The 24,985-nt window shown below is 42.5% G+C and overlaps 1 protein-coding gene and 1 long non-coding RNA gene across 2 annotated transcripts in view; one reads left to right on the top strand and one right to left on the bottom strand.

Moving 5' to 3' along the window:
- Nucleotides 1-9,659: 9,659 nt before the first annotated feature.
- Nucleotides 9,660-18,761, bottom strand: LOC120226587. The gene is made up of 3 exons (XR_005527058.1): nucleotides 18,698-18,761; nucleotides 17,660-17,733; nucleotides 9,660-9,804 (listed from the first exon to the last, which is right to left on the bottom strand). It is a non-coding gene; the product is annotated as an uncharacterized LOC120226587 (long non-coding RNA).
- The window catches only part of PLD5 (phospholipase D family member 5), a 110,764-nt gene continuing 97,107 nt past the window's right edge, over nucleotides 11,329-24,985 (top strand). The window contains exon 1 of the mRNA XM_039224762.1: nucleotides 11,329-11,451. Within this exon, the coding sequence (XP_039080693.1) occupies nucleotides 11,341-11,451 (111 nt within the window). The 5' untranslated portion in view covers nucleotides 11,329-11,340. The remainder of the gene's footprint in view (nucleotides 11,452-24,985) is intronic.

Here is a 24,985-nt window from a genome sequence, read left to right as displayed (position 1 = left end):
TTAGGTATACAAGTTGATTTCCCCTCAAAACTATTTCGTAACCTTCATTCCTACTGGTAAAATATCTGGTATAAATCATATTTACTACTCTTTTTATGTTATCATTTCTATAAGTTCACTTTCGCTTCAAGTTTTTAGGGTCTTGTCTACTTCTAATGTTCTGAAAAAATTTGATGTGTCTTTGAGACGTTTTTTATGGTTTGCCCATGGACTGATAGACTTTAATCATTTAGAAATGTACGCCCTTGGGGCGCCTGGGTGGCTCAGTTAGTTAAGTGTCCGACATCAGCTCAGGTCATGATCATGATCTCAGAGTTCATGAGTTTGAGCCCTGCATCAGGCTCTGGGCTGAACGTTTGCTCAGAGCCTGGAGCCTGCTTCAGATTCTGTGTCTCCCTCTCTCTCTGCCTCTCCTCCACTCTTACTCTGTCTCTCAAAAATAAATAAATGTAAAAAATAAAATAAAATAAATAGAAATGTATGCCCTTTAAAAATAAATAAAATAAGAAATGTATGCCATTCAGTTCTTAGAAATTTTGCTTCATAATCTATTTTATAATTTCTTCCTGTCCGATTTTGGTTCTCTCTGGAACTCTCATAATTGGATTTTGAATATTTTAGGTAAATCCTCTAACTTCATACTTTTTTTGCTCACATTTGTCATGCTTTTTTCCTACTTTCAGAGCCATCCCTTTTTTCTCCCTCAGATTTTGAGATACCACCTCCCGCGATACATCCTTCATGCATCAACTTTTCAATGATCATTTCAGTTTCTTTAGATTCATTCTGTGTTGCAAATTACTGCATTTGAACTTCTAGATCACTATTTCAGTTTCTGGCTTTGCCAATCCTCTATTATATTGCCTTCATGAAATTCGTATTTGGGATCTTTTTAATTTTGAAGAGCTCTTTTTTGTTCTTAGATGATTCTTTTGAAGTATCTTCTCAAATGTCCTTAAGAATTCCTGTTTCTTCCATTTGGTCAGCCTCACTGGTAGCCATATGCTTTTTCTTCTTGGCATGCCTCTTCTAAGCTACCAATTTGTGTTAGATGAAGTACCATGTTCAACATACGCAGGCTGGTTACCCAGAAGCCTGACAGATTGGGCTCTGGAGTCTTCTGTCATTACTGAACCTGTAAGGTAAGGTAAATAGAATGATTTGGGCTTTGCTCAGATGAAGCAAACCTCCTCCAAAGGTACCGGGTCCTATCCTTCCTGGTATTACAACAGCACTGGAATCTGACAGGTCTTCTCCTTCCAGTGAACACTACTACAGAAACAGAAGCCTCAGGAGTGGCCCCCATTCCCCGCTTTCCATTTTGGTGTCCATGTAAATAGTCATGTGACCTCAGCATGGTGGGGTAAGAGAGAGGAAGCCATAAGCATTTGCTCCGGATCAGCCTCCAGATCTTATCATGTTTTAGGATAACTGATGACCATTAAAGATCATGTTTTTGCTTTTCTATTTTCAGTGTGGAATTTTTCTGTTTCTTAATGCAAAATTGAGTTAACTCTAAGTAAGTTTTATTTTTAAGCATATTTTTTTAAATTTTAAGCCTAATGATTCCTTAAATCAACCATTCCTATAAATAGCTTGCCCATTGGACTGTCAGGCAATTCCTTAGAATCAAATTCCTTAGAAGCAGAATATTCTAACTGTATGAAAAATATGGAGAGGGAAGACACACTTAGAAACTCCCCTGTGAGCTCCAAACCTGTGGACTAAAAAGCAAAGTATCAAAGGCAACCTATGAAAGATTCCATAACATGGTTTTGACAGTATTTGAATAGAGATGTTAAAACCAGAAGTGAAACACGCATTGAAGACTCACTTTTTCTACAGTTGATCATCTTAAAATTTGTCTGAATATCACTCACTGAATGATTTGAAAACAGAGATATGTCATGATAGCTAATTTTTACCCTTCAGTGTTCCCTTTAACCTTTAAGCCCAATGGATTTCAAACTGTTGCTGAGTTATCTGTGCTGGTTTTATTAAAGTCCCCAAAAATGGGCTAGCTCTGACCTTTTCATTACTCACACAAGTTAATATATTCAGAAGAAGTGCTTGATCAATAAGACAAATTTCTGCTGCAAAATTTGCTTTCATGATGCATCTGAAAACCTTTCCAGAAATCTATAAGTATTGATACTGATGCATTTCCTTTTGATACGCACTCAAGGCTCATTAATAATCTGTTCCAAAGCTGGTGATAAACTCATATTTTATAATGCTATGGAGGATACATACACATTTGATGAAATATTTAAGGACAAGACAGTAGTAAATACTAAATTCAGGATAGTTGTTGATTCAGAGGAAAGTGACAGGGATGTCAGATCAAGCATAAATACACACATGTTGATGTCGATTTCTCACCCTTGGGACTGTTGACGTTTGGGGGTTTGTCCTGTGTATTACAGGATGTTCAGCATCCCTGAGCTCTAGCCACTGGATGCTAATAGCCGTTTGCTTGCCAGTTCTGACAACCAAGATGTTGCTACATGTTTCTGAGGGTAGGGGAACAGAATCACCATTGATTGGGAAGTTCTGGGTTTTTTTTAAATGTTTATTTATTTTGAGAGAGTGTGTGGAAGGGGCAGAGAGAGAGAGAGAGAGAGAGAGAGAGAGAGAATCCTAAGCAGGCTTCTCGCTGTCAGCTGAGAGTCCAGTGTGGGGCTCCAACTCATGAACCGTAAGATCATGACCTGAGCTGAAATCAAGAGTCAAACGCTCAACCCAGTGAGCCACCCAGGCATCCCGAAGTAGTGACTTTAATCAGAATGGTAAGGTTCTAGTTTTTAGTAAAGGAGAAAGTTCACAGGTGTCCATTGGTAGATGGTGCTTCATTATTTACCCACAGGTTACATGTATTCTCTCAAATGTATAAATGTTATAAGATTTACTAAGGCTGCTGATAATCTTCATGCAACAGGTGACTTTCTGGAAACTAATTTGGAGCTAGCTTCTGTGTGATCTTCATCCCGATGATTCAGGGAGAATGTGGAACTTTATTTTTCACTTCTTAACCACGGGGCACTAGCATATTTCCTATTGTCTCGTTATGATGAATGCTTTGACAGGGTGTTTATTTTAAATCTTCAAAATTTGAAACACTTAATCATGCAGTTTGGGCAACTGTCACTTGCTAAAAATTGCATGGCTTTTGGGCCTGAATATTTTAGTCAAATATTAAAAATACACATATAAAGGGTGTAGGACTTCTGGAATTATGTGTGCATAAAATAAAGTCCAATCTTATAAGAATAATTAAGTACTGCATAAATTATAAGTACATAACTTATAAGAGTAAGTTAGTAGAGAATCAGAACCCCTCTAAAACCAGTGTAAATAACAACAATGTATCCTAAGGATCTACAGGAGCTCAAGGTGAGAAGTGATGATGGGGTTGGGGGATGGGACTACCACGTGCTTTCCTCACTTTCACTTCCTTCTCTTGGGGCCATGTTGTCTTTTCCGTTCTTATTATCTCTTGCTCTCTCCCTTGAGGCTTGCTTTCTCCTCTTCCTCATTTATGTGAACTTGGAAAGTCAGGGCAACCTCCATCTGTGCGTGACTCTCCAGCACAACTTCTTTTAATTAACTTACTTTGTGACTCACTATTGAGGTAATTGTATTGGCTCAGCATTGGTCAGGTGCCTACACTTGGTTTAAATGGCTGTGGCCAGATAGAGACTAAATAGACTCACATGGTCCCTTGGCTGTCTTATTCCGCATCACACGGGTGCATCTGGCACTCTAAGAGGACACTGGGGTGGCATCTAGGTGACTTCGTCAGTGGGCGTTTGACTTCAGCTCAGGCCGTGATCTCACAGTTTATGAGTTCGAGCCCCACACTGGGCTCACTGCAGTCAGCACAGAGCCCACTTCGGATCCTCTGTCCCTCCCCCCTTCTGTTCCTCCCCCACTCATGCACTCTCTCAAAAATAAATAAAACATTAAAAAATATAAAGAGGGTATTGGCTGGGAAGAAATGACGCACATCTCAGCTACATCTAACATCAACTAACAAAAATATTCTGTGATTTTGTTTCCCTTCCATGAGAGACCAAAAGAGAGAGCCACTAGATACATAGGAGATACACCTGGATTATATAAATCTAAGCATAGGTAACTCTTCTTATCTATTATTAGAATTAAAAATCTAATTCTTCAACCATATGCCTTCTAAAGTTGCTCATTTCCCCCTTGAGTTCTCTTCCTTATGTGTAAGGGTATGTGAGCATCCCAAGGATAAACCTCTCCAGAAGCCCTAACCTTCTGTTTTGAAAGCACTAGTTTTATATTACTCCAGAGAGAACAACATATCCCTGGAGCTTCAAACTGGAAATGGCAAATAATTCTTTAGTATTTTAGATTGGAATGGGTATTCTGAGATGATCAATTAGCTACCCATCTACAAATGTCTAGTATTATGTGCGAACCTGTTTGTGATCAAAATAGGAGTGTAAAGATTTTTAAGTTGATGATAAAGTAGAACTACAAACATTGTCCTGCCCTGGGGATCACATCATAGGCACGGCTGGAATGGTGGCCCCCACAGGTCTGCCTCACAGGAAAGCAGGGGCAGCCCTGAAGTGCTCTCGGGTGCTGGAATCCACAGCTGCCTCACACATGAGGAACAGTGAAGTTCTCTGAAATCTGACAATGAAGCAAACATTAGGGTCTCTGTAAATGAGCAATGTTGTGGGTGAGGTAGTTGTCAATTCCACTGAATGGGATATGGGACAGATCTATGATAAGCACACTGAATGCTGCCAAGTCTTCTCCGAGGAAGCCTTTTGAGAATCCACACATTTTTAAGTGTGTGGCTATGCAGTCAACTTGATTCTCCAAGGTAGTAATGTTCATTTCTAGTTCATTATGAGAGCATACTTTTTCCTTTAAATAATTTTTAATTAATATTTAACGTTTTAGCCACTATTTTCATTTTCTCTATTAATAAGTTTCTGTGGCATGTTTTCTTCATTGAAATTATCCACGAGATAAAGTGCAGGAGTCTCTGGCTTATACCATAAGATAACAATTTTGGTAAAACTGTAAAGAAATTAAATTCCCTTGAAACCAGGAGCATTCTCTTAAATTTCAACAGAGCATCTCTGTTAAGGCTCAAAGTAGTTGTAATTAGCAGTTTGGGATTTCCTGATTTTACAGTGTTTCACTTTCCAAGAAGAATGTAAAACACCACTTTCTCTTGATCAGTGTGGCCAGTTAGGACCAGAACTCACGAGCCACAATAGCTTGTTTGTAGCTCTTCCAAAGACTTAGATACCATGAGGTTATTTTATAAGCAACTATAAAAACAAGTTCATATTCTTGATTTATCACTCTGGACATCTAGAAACACTGTTTGGAATTACCGATAACTCCTATTACCTGTTACTTAAACAAACAGATGATCCGGCTGAAGTGGGAGGGTCTCCGGAGATTTAACTCCCCACCCCCCATCCTCGGAAGCCGGAAGCCGCCAGCCAGCGGTCACGGTCACGGTGTGCCAAGGTTGCTGTGATGAGCATTTCATTGGCATCCTGGGGCCCCTACACAGTGGGTCACGGGCTGCAAACAGGCTGAAAGAATAGTTTTCCCTGTTAAAAATGAAATCTAGGGAAACAAAGATTGGCTAATCAAACTGAACTCATTACATTTTCAAAGTGTTGAAAAAAATATTTACTTGAGTCAACCCAGCTTTTAAGGTTATTTTGTAGGGGCTCCTGGGTGGCTCAGTCAGTTAAGCATCTGACTTCAACTCAGGTCATGATCTCACAGTTGGTGGGTTTGAGCCCCGCATGGGGCTCTGTGCTGACAGCTCAGAGCCTGGAGCCTGCTTCAGATTCTGTGTCTCCCTCTCTCTCTGCCCATCCTCTGCTCATCCTCTGTCTCTTTCTCAAAGATAAAATAAAAACATTAAAAATATATATATTTTGTAATCTTAAAGGCTAATATTTTTAAATATTAACTATTACAAACTTCATGTTTTCTAAAATATAAGAATATAGACATTTTTAAATTTTAAATATTAAAAATTTTAAATACACAAAAATAAATGTGACCATCTTTGCCAATTCAGATTCTAGCATAACGCTAAAAAATGAACTCGAATCTAGTTTGTGCACATAATGCCACTACTGTACTAAGTAGTACATTAAAGACTTTTGTGATTAAATATGTTTTAGAGTCAGAAAACTTTGGATTTTAACCATACCTTTCTGATACATATAAAAAGACAGTAGGGAGGCACCTGGGTGGCTTAGTAGGTTGAGTGTCTGACTTCAGCTCAGGTCATGATCTCATGGTTCATAGGTTCAAGCCCCACATCAGACTCTGTGCTGACAACTCAGAGCCTTTAGTCTCCTTTGGATTCTGAGTCTCCCTCTCTCTCTGCTGTCCCCCACTCACGCTGTCTCTCTCTGTCTCTCAAAATTAAACATTAAAATTTTTAAAAAATCAGTAGGATGAGGCTAATCTCTGTAACCAATCAACAAAGATATTTTCTAAGTGCATGTAAAATAAATTATTTTAAGCTAAACATTGAATAATATGCCTGTAATAAACAGGTACATGTTGTATATGACTTACTGTTAGGTAGAAAATAAAAGCCTAGGTCTTCTTTTTTTAATTTTTTTTAATGTTTTATTTATTTATGACAGAGAGAGAGAGTGAGCAGGGGAGGGTCAGAGAGAGAGGGAGACACAGAATCCGAAACAGGCTCCAGGTTCTGAGCTAGCTGTCAGCACGAAGCCTGACACAGGACTCAAACCCACGAACTGTGAGATCATGACCTGAGCTGAAGTTGGACACTTAACTGACTGAGGCACCCAGGTGCCCCGAGCCTAGGTCTTCTTTAGAGATAGATGGAGGATGGATCCATCTGGGACTGAGCCACCCAGATGCCCCAAAGAGATCATTCTTAGTGGGAAACTGATATTCCACAAACTATATGCAGGCAACTATTTTTCCAGCTGCACCATCAAACATTTTCAGCTGATTTAGGACACCACGTCCAGTTGTTTGTTGTATGCTGAAATGGGGAAAACACATCTCCTGTGAGGCTGCTGTAGCCAAGCCGTGTTGGGCTGGGTAAACGCGGTCTCAAGTGGACGGCTGTTACTATTACTACCTGTTGTTTGATGTCTGCACACGGCTCCAGCGCTTTTGCACACGTGGCCGTGGCCCCCGGCAGAACTGTGAAGCCATTCATGCCCTTGGCCTTCACTTGGAGTTCCCCGATACAGCCATGGGGGCTCCCCTCGTGACCTTTCAGATACTCAGTGCCCCCTTGCTGTGTGAACAGTCCCAACTGTTTTAAATATTACACTTCATTTGTGGATCTGAACTTGGCTCAGCAACTTTAGGTCTTGTGTTTCTACTGTCATGTAACACAGTGTGTGGTATATACCAGGTTTCTGGTGTTTCTCTGTATATATCAGATATATATATGGTATATATCTGGTATATATCAGTAAATGTTTGCTGACAGAAAGTTTCTGTTCCTTTACAGAATAATTATAGGCCTCAGGAAGTAACTGTGGAGGCTCTGACTAGAGCATCACAGAAGCCCCATGATCCTGAAATCACACTCTTTGGGCTAAAGTACCAAATAAAGTAATGGAGTACTTTGAGGGCAGTGGCTGTGCAATGTGGTATCAAGAGGTCAAAAGGGATGGTCCCAGGCCCCCTCCCATAGGCCCAGGGTTCCCTCTAGCGGACCAGTGGGCTGGGGCACCAGCAGAACTGAATGAGAACAGATAGCGATTTAAGAATGAATAAACAATCCAGGGCAAAGTAGCAATTGGTTGTGGGTCAAATTTCAGGCACAGTGTTCCAGACCAGGAGGTGAGAGCCAGCTAGGGTCACAGAGGGTTCCAGTTGATTCTGGTCAGAATAAGGAAACAAGTGAACAAAAAACTAATAATCCAGTGAAGAAATGTGCAGAAGATATGAACAGACACTTCTCCAAAGAGGACATCCAGATGGCCAACAGACACAGGAAACGATGCCCAGCATCCCTCATCGTCCGGGAAATACAAATCAAAACCACACTGAGATTCCACCTCACGCCAGTCAGAATGGCTAAAATGAGCAAATCAGAGAACTCTAGATGCTGGCGAGGACGTGGAGAAATGGGTGCCCTCCCACACTGTTGGTGGGAATGTAAACTGGTGCAGCCCCTCTGGAAAACAGTGGGGAGGTTCCTCAAAAAATTGACAACAGAACTCCCCTATGACCCAGCAATAGCACTGCTAGGAATTTACACAAGGGATACAGGAGTGCTGATGAACAGGGGCACGTGTACCCCAATGTTCATAGCAGCACTCTCAACAATAGCTAAAACATGGAAAGAGCCCAAGTGTCCATCAACGGACGAATGGATCAAGAAGATGTGGTTTATCTATACTATAGAATACTACATGGCAGTGAGAAAGAATGAAATCTGGCCATTTGTAGCAACATGGATGGAACTTGAGGGTGTTATGCTGAGTGAAATAAGACAGGCAGAGAAGGACAGATACCATATGTTTGCACATATAGGTGGATTAGGAGGAACTTAATGGAGAACCATGAGGAAGAAGAAGGGGAAAAATAGTTGGGGAAAGGGAGGGAGGCAAACCATGAGAGACTCTTGAATGCCGAGAACAAATTGAGGGCTGATGGGGGAGGGGGAGAGGGGAAGGAGGGTGATGGGCATGGAGGAGGGCACTTGTGGGGATGAGCACTGGGTATTATATGGAAACCAACTTGACAATAAACTATTTAAGGAAAAAAAGAAAAAAAAAAGAAGGCGAGTGAAGGCTTGCCTAGAGACACCTGTTGACACCAAGACCACATCTGCTCTTCCTTCCACAGATGGGAAGATGCTTCCTTTCTTGCTGCTCAGTCTGGCGCTGTTGAAGGGCATGGCCGGAGAAAGTGGCCTGGATCTCTGTGGTCGATTGGCTTGTGTCCCCCCAAAAAAGTGTTGGAGACCTTATGCCTGGTCCCTTGGAATGTGACCTTATTCGGAAAGAAGGGTTGTGGGGATATAATTAGTTAAGATGAGGTCATACTGGAGTGAGTTGGGCCCTTCATCCAACAGGATTCGTGTCCTTAACAGCACAAGAGAAAATTAGACACACAAAGAGGGAGACTCCACGTGACAACAGAGGTGGGCCCGCGGTGGAACATCAGAGATTGCCCAGAAGGTGGGAAGAGACGAGTAGGGACTGTCCCCTGCGGGCTCCCCTTCCAGCACCTTGGTTCTGGAGTTGCAACCTGCCGAACTGAGGGAGAATCGGTTTCCATTGTTCTAATCCAATCGCTGTGTTACAGCAGCCGCAGGAAAAGGGACACATCCCCAAAGACACCTGGGGGCCCTGGCAGCTGTGTCGTTGGGGGATATGGGGGCCCACACTGTCCGTGCAGATGTGAGTCTCTCCAGAATTACAGTGGTAACTACACACTTTGGACATGGAGAGCCTGCTCTACCAACTATTTGTCCTCTGGGGCCTGTAGCCATTTTGGATGGGACTATTCCGGGGTGGCTAGAGGCCAAGGAGGTCTGCCTGCACGCGTGCTTCCCCCCGTCCTGCACCAGCCCTGAAGCCTCTCCCGGCGTCCTGCCTCGGGGCCCAGGAGCACCCTTTACCTTTCCCGAGAGTCACAGGTGGAGTTTGTATGTAAACCTCTCCTCCTTCCTGATGTTCTGGAATATAGCCTTAGCACACATGTCACATCTCCCTCTGCTAACAAAGACGCTGGCAAGTAGGCCACCAAGAATCCATCCTCTTCATCACTATCGAATGTCTGAAAGCAAAACAGCCTACTTCAGGGAACATATGCATAGGGATCTGTTCTTTTAAAGAAGGGGACATTTAGAAGAATGTACTTAAATGTAATTGCATTCATGCTTCCAGTCAGGGAATGACCAAGTCAGAGGAATAAAAGGCACAGCATAGGGAACACAGTCAGTGGTGTTTTAGTAGCGTTGCACAGTGACAGCTGGCAGCTACACTTGGGGGAAGCACGGTGTAATGTAGAGGCTTGTTGAATCACGGTGTTGTACACCTGACACTAAGGTGTCAACTCTACCCAAATAAAAACCAGTAAATAGACTTAATGCATTCAATGGACTATACGTTCGTTTTGAGAAGTTGCAAATGGATAGCCCTAAGGGTGCAATATGGGACAGCATGACAATTACGACACATCATTCTCAGGTACTGAAGGGATGTGTCGGGGCTCAATCGGTTGAGCGTCCAACTATTGGTTTTGGCTCAGGTCCTAATCTCCTGGTTTGTGAGTTCGAGACCCACATAGGGCTCCATGCTGACAGTGGGGAGCCTGCTTGGGATTCTCTCTCTCCCCCTCTCTCTGCCCCTCTCCTGCTCACTCTCTCTGTCTCTCTCTTTCATAAATAAATAAATAAATAAACTTTAAAAAAAATTAAACAGTTACTAAAATTTAAGGGCACCGGGTGGCTCATCGGTTGAGCATCCAACTTTGGCTCAGGTCATGATCTCACGTTTTTGTGAGTTCAAGCCCCACATCAGGCTCCCTGCTGTCAGTATGGAGCCTGGAGCCTGCTTCGAAGACTATGTCCTCTTCCCTGCCTCTCCCCCACTCTCTCTCTCTCTCTCAAAAATAAATAAAACATTAAAAAAACTAAATTAAGCTCTTAAAATGTGTTTTTGGGTTTCAACAGTATCTGAGTGACCTAGTTTACCATCCGTGGTTGCATTTTTGTAAGGCTTGCATAATCATTGCTTAAATTAACCATCGGATTAAGAAAGGCCAGTAGGAGGCCAAATCCAAATTGAGACATGAAGAGGGAAAATGAAGAAGTAAAAGCAATTGAAAGGTCAGGGGTGAAAATAATGTATAGGAAGGATGAGAACGGCAATTTCTTGCTAAGGAGAGCTGTAATACTAAACAGGATGATCCTTTTATTGATTGCAAATCTGTGTGAAAATTACTCCAAAAGGAAAAGAGTTTGGGGCATGTATCTCACCATCTGGGTGGTAAATGGTGGAGCCGGGATTTGAACCACATCTGACTGGAGAAGCCACGGTTCTTGTCTCTTGTGGATGCTAGAGCCTCCTCTGCCCAGGTTTAGGTGTAATTCTTATTATTTTCCTTTTGGATTCTTTTGAGAACAGAGTAACTCCTGGAGGGCCTTCTGGACACCACAGTAATGTCAATATTTGGCCTCCCTGAAAACCATTTGCGATCAGTGCAAACCATGAGTATTGTTGCTGGTAGATGTCTGATATCACTCTCAAGGCCTTGACCCTGAGGCTGACCGGGATCTCCTTGATCTCCCCAGGAGCCGAGGTGACCTACATGAACATGACTGCCTACAACAAGGGCCGGCTACAGTCCTCCTTCTGGATCGTGGACAAGCAGCATGTTTACATCGGCAGTGCGGGCTTGGACTGGCAGTCGCTGGGGCAGGTAATCTTACCACGTTACATAGACTCTGAGTTCCCTGGGCATCAGAGGTGCCAGCTCCTTAAAGCACTTGGGCACCTGTACTGTGGTTGTGGGAAGTAAAACCTACAGCACTCATTATTTTTAACTGTGTAGTTTTAACAGTCTCACCTCTATTTAATGTAAAATGAGAAACTTTTCTGTGACAGCATCGTCTGCCCCCAGATGCTGCCATTGCATCTGTGCTTTTGTAATTCACATGCTACCCCAGATTCTGGAGAGTAGGATGGCGTGTAATTTATGGTACCCGAACCTAAGTGTTCAGCATGGGATCACAGAATCTGTGAGATAGAAAAAAGCATAACTTCAGCAGAGGGTAGTATGTTTGAAAGAGTAATCCTTTGTGTTGTCCCTTTAATAAATATTAATACGAGGATGTCATCTTCCTCTTTGTGAATAATTTGTTTAAATATCTTAAAGATGCACTTGAGAAATCTGTAATGTTCAGGTATTTATTTGTGCCAGGGCTATCCACAGAGGATTGCAAATCACCTTCTTCCCACCAGTCAGCTGGTGGTGGGAAGTTCTCCATCCTTGGGTGCATAGGAAGACTCGCTGATCAACGGTGCATGCTAAGCAGCTCATCCATGCTTTTAGCTAAGCTCTTTTAACATCCAGATCACTGAAATTACCAAGCGAATTGTACTACGTTTCTTACAGGAAAGAAAGCAGGGATGTGCAGATCGACACAGGGCCTTGGCTTGTAAAAAAAAAAAAAAAAAAGACATCACCACATAGGATAAATCTGAGAGAGGGTAACTTGACATTTGTACTGTTGGCTTCAGGGATTGAATCATTTGCCCCCCAGTTTCCACTGTTGTTCTCTTGTCCTTCTTATTTTTTTAAAATTTTTTATATTTATTTATTTATTTATTTATTTATTTATTTATTTATTTATTTTTTGAGAGAGACTGAGCATGAGCAGGGGAAGGACAGAGACAGAAGGAGACACAGAATCCGAAGCAGGCTACACACTCTGAGCTGTCAGCACAGAGCCTGACACGGGGCTCAAACTCATGAACCGTGAGATCATGACCTGAGCCGAAGTCGGATGCTTAACTGACTGAGCCCCCCAGGCGACCCAAACCACTGCTGTTTCTAATAAGACAGTCTCCCCCTCAGCCAGAAGGGAACAACTGGAAGAAAATTTCCTGATCAGTTTTGGGAGACAGACACCATCCAAGATTGATGAAATATCATTTATTTTATATTTGCTCAGGAAATGTGAAGGTGCTACCTACTGAAATAAAAACGATTCTGAGCAAAATAATAGCATCCATGAACAATCATGACAGTCGTACGTAGCGTCCATTGCATGCCAGGTGCCATTCTGAGCCATTTCAATGGATAATTTACTTTAAACCTCGCAGTGATCCTATGATGGAAACAGTATTATTGTCTCCATTTTAAAGATAAGTAGACGGGAGCCCAGATTTGAATTTCAGTATTATATCTTTTAAGCCAATCCCTTTCAGTATTAATGTCGATATGAAAACTATAAATTTTTATTTAACGTATCTCATGTCTAATAGCCCTTCAAACACCGAGATAAAAAATACGGATTACAGCAATTTTGGCTTACCTCAGAAACCAGAAGTAAGGCCAGTATCAAAGCCTCATGAATTCAGACTATTTAGATAAAAATAGTCTAATTTATAGAAACATCTGAGTTCACCTTTTGTTAATCGATAAGCATCCTTTGCCCAGAAATTTTCAGCTTGGTCTCCTATAATAAATAGTTAAAATCAGTTCTGTCACAATATTGATTACATGTAAATTCTGCTTCTAGGTGATCTTTAACTTAAAAATCATTTTGCCTTTTTTTTTAAATGGACTTCCCCACCACGAAATTGTGTTTCCTTCATCACTAAATGATGTTAGTTGAAAAGGTTTAAAGTTCTGTGAATTCCATTTGAGTGGGGTGTGAAATTATTAAGGTTTAATGACATTTTTCTCCAAATTTTTGAACAAGATATCAGTGTTTCCTTTTACTTCTTTCCTTAGTCAGATGGACACAAAATAGTCAAATGTGGGTTTCGCTGCTTGAGGCTTACTCCTTGATCTCTGATTTTTGCTGTGTGTTTTGTAGGCAAGTAGGCTGATCTTTTAAATGTGCATCCCTTGCTGTGTACTCATTTGGAAAATTGATCCTTACTGTGAAATGGGAAGTTTTCGCCATCAAACATGGTAAATGCAGATGAAGGAGGGGCAGAATGTTATTTCCTATTAGTCAACTGAAGACTCGAAACCATCTCAGGATCTCTGCCTGCTTACACGTTGTGAAGTGGTAGCTAGTTTCCTTTCACCTACAGAGAAGACCAGACTTGACCATGAGTCAGCAGACAGAATGGGACAATGCCAGGGCCCAGCTCTCTGTTTCACAACTAGTCAAGTGCCTTTGCTAAGGAACAGTCAACTCTGCCATTCGCTTAAATGTCCTTCTCAGTAGGAACTGAAAAAGTCCAACCTTTCCTTTATGCCTTTGTGTGAGCTGGGCCTCCCGATCTGTAGCCTCTGACCATATCCCGTACCATGGATGGTTTGTTCTCAGCTCATCAGCCAGGGAATGAGAGGGAGCATAAACAGAGTGGACTCCCCAGATTTCTGTCCTTCAAAGGGACCAGCTCAAACATACCAGCAGAGTTTACTTTTAAAAACCTAAATGGATATCATGATGCATCTTAAGTATGGAGTAAGTGAAATAATGGGTTAAAAAATCAACTTATTTTCTGATTCATCATCAGTTCACAGAGAGGAAGCCCATGAAAAAGTCCTCAGCCCTCTGTTAAATGACAAAAATTCAACTGAGCAAATTCAAGGATTAAACTGGCTTTATTCAACAGTTCATGAAATAGCCAGCATCTACCTAGCAATAGACAGGAGCTCTGTGTGCTGTAGAAAAGGAAAGGTTTTTAAAGGTAGAAAGGGAAGGGGGAAAAGGTAATTATTAGTAAAGAGTGAATTGTTTCAGGCCAGGTCACCTTCCTAAGGGAAACAGGAGAGATCTCTCCGGTGGACTCTCTCACTAGTGGGGACCAGGTAATTCCATATTGACTGGTTAAATGTTACATTCCAGGGTGGTTGAAACTGCAGTTAGATTAGATATTAAGTCTTGGCTTGCTGACATGGGATTTAACATAAGTGACTCCATTTGGGGCCTGCTGCCTCCTTTTTAACAATTCCAAACATCCCCATGAAGAGAGGGCAGGTTAAGGGTCATACTTGCCAGCTGTCCATGGACACAGTCCTCGGAGAGCACCCTTGGGTAGGCTGGAGAAAAGGCTGGAATGAAACCTTGATACATTGATGGCACATGTTTAAGCCATCAGTGATTTCAGGGCACATGGACTGCTTTTGCGGAAATCTGCATTCTTATGCTGGTCATAAATTTAATAACAAGTTAAACTCCACGGAGGTCATGGAATTGGGAGGAGGTGAGTGGAAGAAATCTTTTGTTATTTTTTCCAAAAGGCTACTATGTATGTGGTAGGTTCTGTGCTAATAGCTTCAGACCTGCTTCCTCAGTTGTCATAGCAACTTAAGAGTGGATATTATCGCCGTCTTCCAAATGAAGATAATATTGGAAAATAAAAACAGAATAGATGTTATTTTGTGGCTCATTTCTCCTGTAAAATAGCAAAACACTCTCTAACCTGTCGGGCATTTGGAGATGGCTCTCCTGTTCTTCAGACTGATGGTAAAGTTGGCAGAGCCCTCATCTTTCATTTCACTCCTAGCAATTTGGGACTCGGGTGGGAATCAGTGCAAAGTTGTCATTTTTTACTAAACCAAACTTTTTTTTTGAATTATTTTTAACCTTTATTTATTTTTGAGAGACAGAGAGAGACAGAGCATGAGTGGGGGAGGAGCAGAGAGAGAGGGAGACACAGAATCTGAAACAGGCTCTAGGCTCTGAGCTGCAGCACAGAGCCCGACGCGGGACTCGAACCCACAAACTGCCAGATCATGACCTGAGCCGAAGTCAGACGCTCAACCGACTGAGCCACCCAGGCGCCCTGAAACCAAACTCTTAAAAACAAAAACAGGGGCGCCTGGGTGGCTTAGTCGGTTGAGCGTCCGACTTTCGCTTAGGTCATGATCTCGCGGTTCGTGGGTTCGAGCCCCGCGTCGGGCTCTGTGCTGACTGCCAGCTCAGAGCCTGGAGCCTGTTTCAGAGTCTGTGACTCCCTCTCTCTCTGACCTTCCCCTGCTCACGCTGTCTCTCTCTCTCTCCTAGAAATAAATAAAAATATTTAAAAAAAAACAAAAAACAAAAACAAATCTCATTTCTCCTCTAACAATCTTTCTCATTTTCCTCTTGGAAGAGACTATATTCTTGGATGGGGGTGGGGAGGGGCGGGGTTTAGAGCTCTTCTGGAAGAGAGTTAGCATCCCATCAGCTCCCCTGCATGTATGTCAGCTGCTGAGGGAGTTCCCACCTCCTTTCCCCTGCCTCTCCACACTTACACACAAGCACTGTCTCCTACCTTGTTCACCCCTTCCCACAGGGCTCAGTATTTGGGATCCCATCATTACCCTGAATCATCTACCTTAGGTTAGGTTCCCTTTCAACTGCGTTTGACTGCGTGGGATTTTTCTTGGTCTGCCTCGGTGTGGCATAAAACACTGCTCAGCAAGACCCATACACTAGAGCAGATTTTCCTTTGAGTAGAGTTGTGTGTGAGGCTAACAATTACCTGAAGAATTAGAACACATTTCCAAGTGTCACATTCAGCCTCCTTCATCAGCTTTATTTTGTGAGGCTTTCTAGTGCAATCAGATTACTTTTACCAATTATTACCTTCAGCGTATGGTAAGTAGGAGAAATAATAATACTAATAATAAAAGCTTTGCTGCATTGAGGGCTTTCTCTGTAGTAGGCCTTCTTTAAGCATTGAAGGAGGATGAACTTATTTAATTTTCATGATCACCCTTTATTGTAAATAATACTATCATGGCTTTATGTACAAAGGCAGAAACTGAGGCACAAATAAATGACTTACCCAGGGTCACCTTCCAGAGACAGTAAAGCTAGAATGTGTATCCAGGCAATGTTTCTCCAAACTCCTCACTCTTATTTCACTGCTAATAATTTAAATTTTTAAATTTTTTTTTATTTCTGAGAGATAGAGCACAAGCAAGGGAGGGGCAGAGAGGGAAGCTCAGAACAAAAGCAGCCTCCAGGCTCTGAGCTGTCAGCACAGAGCCCGACATGGGGCTTGAATCATGAACCATGAGATTGTGACCTGAGTCAAAGTCAGATGCTTAACCCACTGTGCCATCCAGGTACCCCTCACTGCTAATAATTTTAAAAAATAAATTGCATGGGGCACCTGAGTGGCTCAGTTGGTTTAGCGTCCGACTTCCGCTCAGGTCATGATCTCACAGTTCGTGGGTGGGTTCAAGCCCCGCGTCAGGCTCTGTGCTGACAGCTCAGAGCCTGGAGCCTGCTTAGGATTCTGTGTCTCCCTCTCTCTGACCCTCCCCTGCTCACGCTGTCTTTATCTCTCTCTCAAAAATAAATAAAACATTTTTAAAAATTTTTAAATAGTTTTTTAAATTAGAAAAAATCAATTGCATTTATGAAAAATCATTCTCTTCCCTGATCTTGCTGTGTTGCTAAGCTATAGATTTCTTCTCACTTGCTCTTTTAAGAAAAGGTAACAATACTGTTCATCAAGAAACCCTTTACTCTTTCACTTCTTTCTGATTGCACACCCACGATGATAAGATGGCCACACATTGACATCTGTCCTTGCCTGGTACTGAGTTCTGCTGACTGTCTTAGCCTCTGGGTTGAATTTCAAAGACTAGGGGGTCAATACTTGTGCTTCTATAGTCCTCTCTCTGTGGTTCAGGTTGCTACCCTGGAATCCACGGCCACAAAGGAATCCTGTGGGAGGAAAGAGAACGGCGCCACAGGCTTTCCCACAAAGTGGTCTGGGTTTGTGAGTCTTGGGCGCGCCTGAAAACCCCATGGAGGAAACAAAAAAAATACAGCACTCACAAAGCAAACAAAAGACTAAATGGCGTGTGAGGCAGAAAGAAAAGGGCACAGCAATCTTTAAACCACAGGGCTCCGGAGGTGTGATGCTGAAGTACAAGAAGCTGGAAGGAAAACACGAAAATCACGTTTTTAAGAAAAAGTTACTTTTGTAACTTTTGAACATACCCTCTTGAATGAATACCAGCCCGGAGTTCAAAGCAGATTTCCATAGGTTCATGGGTCACAAGAATCTGGCAACTCTGAGAAGAGGAGATATTTAAATAATATTTTATTTTTTATTGTTCTTAAAGTTTGTTTTTATTTTGAGAGAGAGAGAGTGAGCAGGGGAGGGGCAGAGAGAGAGAGTGAGACAGAATGCCAAGCAGGCTCTGAGCTGTCAGAGCAGAGCCAGATGCAGGGCTCAAACTCATGAACCAAGAGATCAGGACCTGAGGTTAAGTCAAGAGTCCGGTGCTTACAGACTGAGCCACTCTGGCGCCCCTAAATAATATTTTTAAATGCATTTCGAGCAAACGGGAATAGATCTAGCTTAAACTCTGTTAATATGTATTTTTTAACCTTAATCCACCTTTTTTCTGAAAAGACCTAAAAAAGAGTACATTGAAACAGGCCAGCTCTTGTGGGGCACAGTAGCCTGTGGCCTTGCTGGGATGACACCATCTGTGACCCACACCGGGGTGGTGTCTCGGGTGGGAGACGGGACCAGCCGGCCCAGGCTCTACCTGGCTTCTAGAATCACTGAGGCCGTTCATCTTAGAACTGGAAATTAGCTCGGAGAATAATCAGCCTAGTGTTTCCCAAGGTGTGTCTTCATAAATGGTATTCACTGAGAAGGGGATTTTATACTCCCGGAGAGTGAGAACCTATGGGTTTCATTTAAATAAGTTTCTTTACTGTGGGACTCCTCAGAGCCATTAATATGCTAATGTGCCCTGAGAATCTCTAAGAGGGTGGGAAAGGATGAACATTCCTTAAATCCTTTTGGCTGTGAGCTGCTTTCCACAGTTAATCTTATGGATCACATATTCCTTGAAGCCTCTGTATTTCCACAAATGCTGTTCTAAACCAGCATAATCATTTGAAAAAAATAAATTGCATGAGACGCAATTTAAAGATAACACTGAGTGTCCTATCCAGGCTTATGGATGAGAACGCTGAGATGAAGGGCTGGAGGGTTGGAGTGGGTACATGTTAGTCACTTACCTGTGACCCCCTTATCCCTGATGTCAGGCTTCAGGACTTTAGGACTCTCCCGCCTTTTCACTTCTCAGGCTACCTTATGAAAAATATGTGATTCCAAATCTGGTAATTGTAGGGTTCTGTCTCCTTAGTAACAGAACAACTGAACAATGAGCAGACCAGGGATTACATGTGGTAAAGGTAATCAACGTGGCTATTGCCCCTTTATTCAGAGAACTGCACTAATCATGGCAGAGGGTTTGAAGAAAAATGACATAAACCTGCAAAAAGTGGATTTAAAATCCAGTTTGAAAAATAAAACATTTGAGCACTCTTCAGGAGAAGCTGACCACCCAGGATATTTGCCAAGCAGGATGAACAGCATAATTTGTGGGACCTGGTACTAGATGCAAATGTGGGACCTCTTGTTAAAAAATTATCAAGAACTTCAAGATGGTGACAGCAGAGCTGTTACCCCGAGCTCGGGGTCAAGGTTAGGGCCCTCAGTGTTCCATGGCCCGATGCCATGAACTCTGGTGCTGAATGAGTAGGATTGGCGATGAGTACTTTGGGGACTTGGGAAGAGCAAAATCCCCACAGACTAATCAGTAAAGCCCACAGTGAGATGTTGGATGTTGAGCTGAGCCTTAAGGGATTTGTGAGCTGAGGAAAGAAAGGGATTCTGAACAAAGACACAGAGCTGGGAACGAGTATGGTGTTAGAAGACCCGTGAGCAATTTCTTGCCAGCCCAGAATGTTCTCGTTGCAGAGCCTTGGACCTAATCCTGGCAAGAATGGAACAGATCTTGACAAATGGCGCATGGGGGAGGGGTCCCAGGAGGGGGGGAAACAGAGAACCTATGGCCAAGATTAAAGAGAGAAGTGACAGGATTTGGTAATGATGGTGGGAATGCAAATCGTGTCCCCTTGATGCCCACTTGTGTTGTCAAACAGTCTAGATGTTGCTGCGAAGGTGGTGTTGAGGTGTGATTTGCATTGAAATCAGTAGACTTGAGTAAAGCAGATTACTCTTCATACTGAGGGTGGGCCTCAGCCAACCAATTGCAACTCTCAAAGGCAAAGGCTGAAGTTTCTGGAAGAAATTTGGTCCCAAGACTGCAAAATAGACACCTAGCCTGAGTTCCCAGCCTGCCAGCTTGCCCTGTGGATTTCAATCACAAGCCAAGCCGATTCCTTAAAATCTCTCTGTATATATCTATATTTATACCTATATCTATATCTATGTCTATATCTATATCCATATCCATATCCATATCTATATCCATATCTGTATCTATATCCATATCTGTGTCTATATCCATATCCATATCTATATCTATAACTATATCTACCTATCTACTATATACATAGAGATAGAGATATAAAATCTCCTGTTGGTTATGTATATATCCTGTTCATTCTGTCTGGAGCACTCTGACTGGTACACCAACGACTGTGAGAGAGAGAAGGAAATGTGATGGAGAAAACTGGCAAAGCCTGCATCATAATGACTGATGGGCCAGAAGGAATGAGCCAGAAGGAACAGTGGGCATATTTCCAGCACCTGGGGCTGGGCTCACTGGAAAATATCAAACTGTCAATAGAATTGGGGAATGTCAGGAGAAAGGGGCAGTTTTCATGTCCGGTGGGCATTTGGAAAAACAGAAAAGAGATTGGCTGATAGCTGTTGCTTTTCATCTAGTATCTTGAGCATGTGAATAGTGATGGCCCCTCACTGCCCCAAAACTACTGATTTCATTGGTAGCTGCCAGTTCCTGATGGTGACTGTTTGGTAGCATGTTGGCCAGAGTCACACTCCCCTCTGCTCACCAGGCCAGCTCACTCTTTGCAAGTCTCATAAGGTTGAGGTTGTGGCCTGACATTAGCAATGAGAAAGAGCACTAAGGCTTAAAGGACCTTTGGCCCAGGTTCTGTCCCTATTTCTTTCAGCTAAAAGGACAGAGGGCAGAGGCAGAGCTTGAAGACCCGGGGGTGCATCAGGGGGCAAGAGGAAGCCGCTGTTCCGTGGCACATCTTTTCGTCCCCATTCAGTGCTGGCGCTGCACCTACCTTTTCCCCAGAATTGACGAGTTTCTATGGACAAGGGCTTAGCTCCTAGAGGCGCACTGGTAAGGCCGGTAACTAGATGTCAGAAGCAAAATTAAAATGAACCAAAGTAAAACGCAACTCAACCAGAAAAGCAACAGAAAATAATTAATATTCCTTGAGCAACATGCAATGAAGGCAAACAAAGGATTAATTCCCGCAGTGTTGATTTGGAAGATTATCTGGGCAGCTCAGAAAGGTCAGGTTTGGGTGCAGATGCATTCTAAAGTAAATGTTGACGGGGGAGGGTATGCCCAGGTTCTTAGGGAGGAAACAGATTAGCAGGCTGCAACTTTATTAACAAAGTCATGCTTATTTTCTACAATTTTTAAAAGACCAGTTTGCCAGATAGTATTGTTCAAAAGAGGCATAAATAGGAAATCTCTTTCCTAATCTCCCTTGGGAGACATTCTTACAAAGCTAGCTTATTGTCTCTTATAAAATAGTCTCGGGGCGCCTGGGTGGCTCAGTCGGTTGAGCGTCCGACTTTAGCTCAGGTCATGATCTCATGGCTCGTGGGTTCGAGCCCCACATCGGGCTCTGTGCTGATAGCTCAGAGCCTAGAACCTGTTTAAGATTCTGTGTCTCCCTCTCTTTCTGACCCTCCCCTGCTCACACTGTTTCTCTGTCTCAGAAATAAATAAAATGTTAAAAAAAATTTTTAACTAATAAATAAAATAGTCTCAATTTGTGCAATTAGGTAAAGAAATAAGAGCATTATTTACCCTCTCCTGTCTGCCTTTGCTAAAATGGGGCTTACTACGTTCTTCCCAAGTGGAGCTTCTTTATTTCCAGAATTTTCCCTCACATGCTCCTCCAACTCCTACTTCCTGAATAAATGTGTTCTGAATGGCATGATACTCTGAGATCTCCAGCATGACTCTTTATGTGATGTATCTCACGTCTTTATCCTGGTCACTTTGTATCTATATATAATCCTATTTGGTTAAAGTCCCTCTTAAAATATGATGGCCAGGGCACCTGGGTGGCTCAGTTGGTTAAACATCTGACTCTTGATTTCGGCTGGGGTCGTGATCTCATAGTTGTGAGAATGAGCCCCGCATCAGGCTCTGTGCTGACAGCACATTTTCTCCCTCTCTCTCTCTCTGCCCTTCCCCCCATTCGCCCTCTCAAAATAATAAACATTTTTTAAAAAATAAATAAAATAGGATGACCAGAATTCAGTATAGTACTTCAAAAGTAGCCTCCCATGGGGACTTGGCTTATAGCTGTATGAGCACTTTTCTTCTGCAAGGAGGCTAAATCCAGATTCACTGTTTGTAGGTAGGCTTGTTATTTTTTGTTGGTTGTTTCAGGTTCCTTCCTTAGCACTATAGCATAGGGGTTGGAGTCAGATAGGATTGACATCAAATTTTCTTTCTACCTTTTACAATTGTATGACCCTGGGCAAGTTTTTTTGGTTTGGTTTTGGTTTTGTTTTGTTTTGTTTTGTTTTGTTTTGTTTTTCCTGAGCTTTGATTTCTGTATCTCTACAATTAGACGAATACTACCAACCTCATACAATTGTTAGGGATGGAATGAGATCTAACACACCCCACACTGAACCTGCAGCATGCTTACTGCTCAATACATTGTAGCCTTGGAGCTGATGACAAGGAAACCTTTTTCCTTCCTTGATAAGTTACCTAGATCAAGGTCAAGGGAAAGCCAGAGGCGCTAGTGCTTGTTTATGATCTTTGGCAAAGATCTCATAAATCTCCAAAGCATGTGGCCTCGTTAAGAGCACAGTGACGTGGGCAGTGACACTCCAGGGGCCTGGAGGAGGGGCTTTTTCTTCTATATCCTGTGCTGCCTGACGTTATCACCAGCAGTAAAATGCATAGAAGGCAATCGGCCAGATTTACACTTAGCACAAATCTGGGAGACAAGAGCTAACGCCTTAGTTTTCAGACACCAGACTTAGAGATTTTAGCTAGTTAATCAGATCAGTGCTAATAAAAGGACATTGAACAGGGGTGTGAAGGTAAATGAAGGCCACCCAAGTGGAAATAAGCAGAAGCTGTTTATTCAGTCGGCTACAGCCGAGGAGTCAGCCACTGCCATGCGGCTTTGACAGAGACCTAAAGGCAGGCAGAGGGGAGGCTTCAGGTGCACCCCACTGGAGGGCTCAGGGTGAACTAGAAGGGTGAACTAGAAGGGGGTGTACTATGTGATTGGTTAGGGAGGCATATGTGGCTTCCTCCAGTTTGATCCTACATTGAGAGCAGGGGAAAAATGAGGACAATTGGAGAATTATTCATCAACAAGCTCTCCTGTTAATTCCCCACTCTCACCATCTGCCTCCCCACTGACAGTGTTTAGAATCCCAGATCGGTGTATAGGAGCCTGTTCTGAGGACCAGAAGGGGGTCCCCTGACTGAGGGTTAATACATGAAATCTTAGCACCTCTTCAGTGCCTGGAACATCCTAGGTGCTTATTATTGTTTTATCCAATGGATGCATGAATTACCAAATGAGAACGTGTTCAGTAACTGCGTGAGGCTTAAAGCCACTTTGCAGAACTAGAATCAAAGATGGAATTCCAGGGAAAGGGCTTACATCGGCGTGAGCAAGAAGCTTCTAACACTGGAGCTTTCCAGCAATGGGCAGGCCAACCCCGTGAGAGAGTTAGCTCCCTGTTGCGGGCAGGGGCTACATGGTAACCTCCCTGGGATTCAGTAGAGGGAATGTTCTGGAGACCGAAAATGGTGCAGTATTACAGGAGCATGTGTTTAAAGGCAGGAAGAGATGATAAGAGCTGACATGAGCTGAGTAAGTGGGAGCCAATATCATCATCATCGTCATCATCAGTACTTCACACGTGGTACCTCTCCTTCCCCATTTGATTTCGGGTCCTCGGTGTGTGCATCCCCCAGGGCCTGGCCTCTCACTCACTCTGGACAGAGCAGTGTCCTTCCCCAAAAGCTGGTCCACACCAATTTGGGAACATTTCTGATGTTGCCCTTGTTTGGGTGAAAATACACTATTTGGAAAATAAATGTTTGTATGCAGAAAAATACCACTTTCAACCATGGAGTTTTGTTTTGGTGTTAATATTGAGAGAAATCTCTTCACTAGAAAAGCTGTTGAATACATACATACATACAAATTTTGTTTCCTTTAACAAAAGTTTATTAAAAACATTTCACTGGATTCCTTTGAGGGCTTAGTCAGACCTAGGAAACTCATTGATTTTAACAACTATATTTAAAAAGATTCATTTAGGTAAATTTTATTGTCCCACTTTTTTTTTTTTTTTGCTTCATGGCTTTCATATTTTAATTGGAAAAAATTGGAATGTATTATCTTGATACAATGACTTTCAAGAATACTATTCATACACATAAATCATTCCACATACTTCAACTCTTGCAGTTCAAGCATCTTTTATTATAATTAGCTGTCACTTCAGTCCTTTATTGTTGAATTCACCCAAATATAACTGTCATAGTCTTTAAAACCTTTTCTGAAGTTTAATTGCCCCTGGAAGCTGTGTGTGGAAAATTAGCTCTACTGCTTTGCAGCCCTTAATACCATGGCCTTTGTATCCCCTACCCACCAAGTGCTAAACTATGTTGTTATAGTCAGAGTAGAATGTATCATAGTTGAACCTTAAGAACAGCCTAAAAATACTCTTCCACTTCTTTTTTTTAATATTATTTATTTTGGAGAGACAGAATGTGAGCATGGGAGGGGCAGAGAGAGAGGGAGACACAGAATCTGAAGCAGCTCCGGGGTCTGAGCTGTCAGCACAGAGCCCGATGTGGGGCTCAAACCCACAGACTGTGAGATCATGACCTGAGCCAGAGTCGGACGCTTAAGCAACTTAGCCCCCAGGTGCCCCAGTGCTCTTCCACTTCTGAATTATTTGCCTGTGGTGCTGAATACGTTTGTTCTCAAAATGGTGGTTCTGAACGTCCTTCTCAGAGGCCTGTGGGAGAAACCATGCTTCATAATAAGGCAAGATTAAGATAAACCAAACACATAGACACAAATGTTCATCGTTTCCTAGTGTTCAGTAAGAGCTTCATACTTCTTAAAAATTTCCCACGAACATTGATTTCTTTGCTCCTCAGAGCCGCCCTGTGAGATACATAGGACGGCTGTAGAAACTTCATTTACACATCAGGAAACTATCTCCGAGAGCCTAACTAAAAAAATGTCCCGGGATTATGCCATCAGTTAACATCAGAGTTACGACAACCC

Source organism: Hyaena hyaena, unplaced genomic scaffold, assembly GCF_003009895.1.
Source record: "Hyaena hyaena isolate Hyena2069 unplaced genomic scaffold, ASM300989v1 scaffold_1766, whole genome shotgun sequence".
NCBI lineage: Eukaryota > Metazoa > Chordata > Mammalia > Carnivora > Hyaenidae > Hyaena > Hyaena hyaena.
Note: the sequence above shows the minus strand (reverse complement) of the source record. Positions and strands in the feature narration are given on the sequence as shown.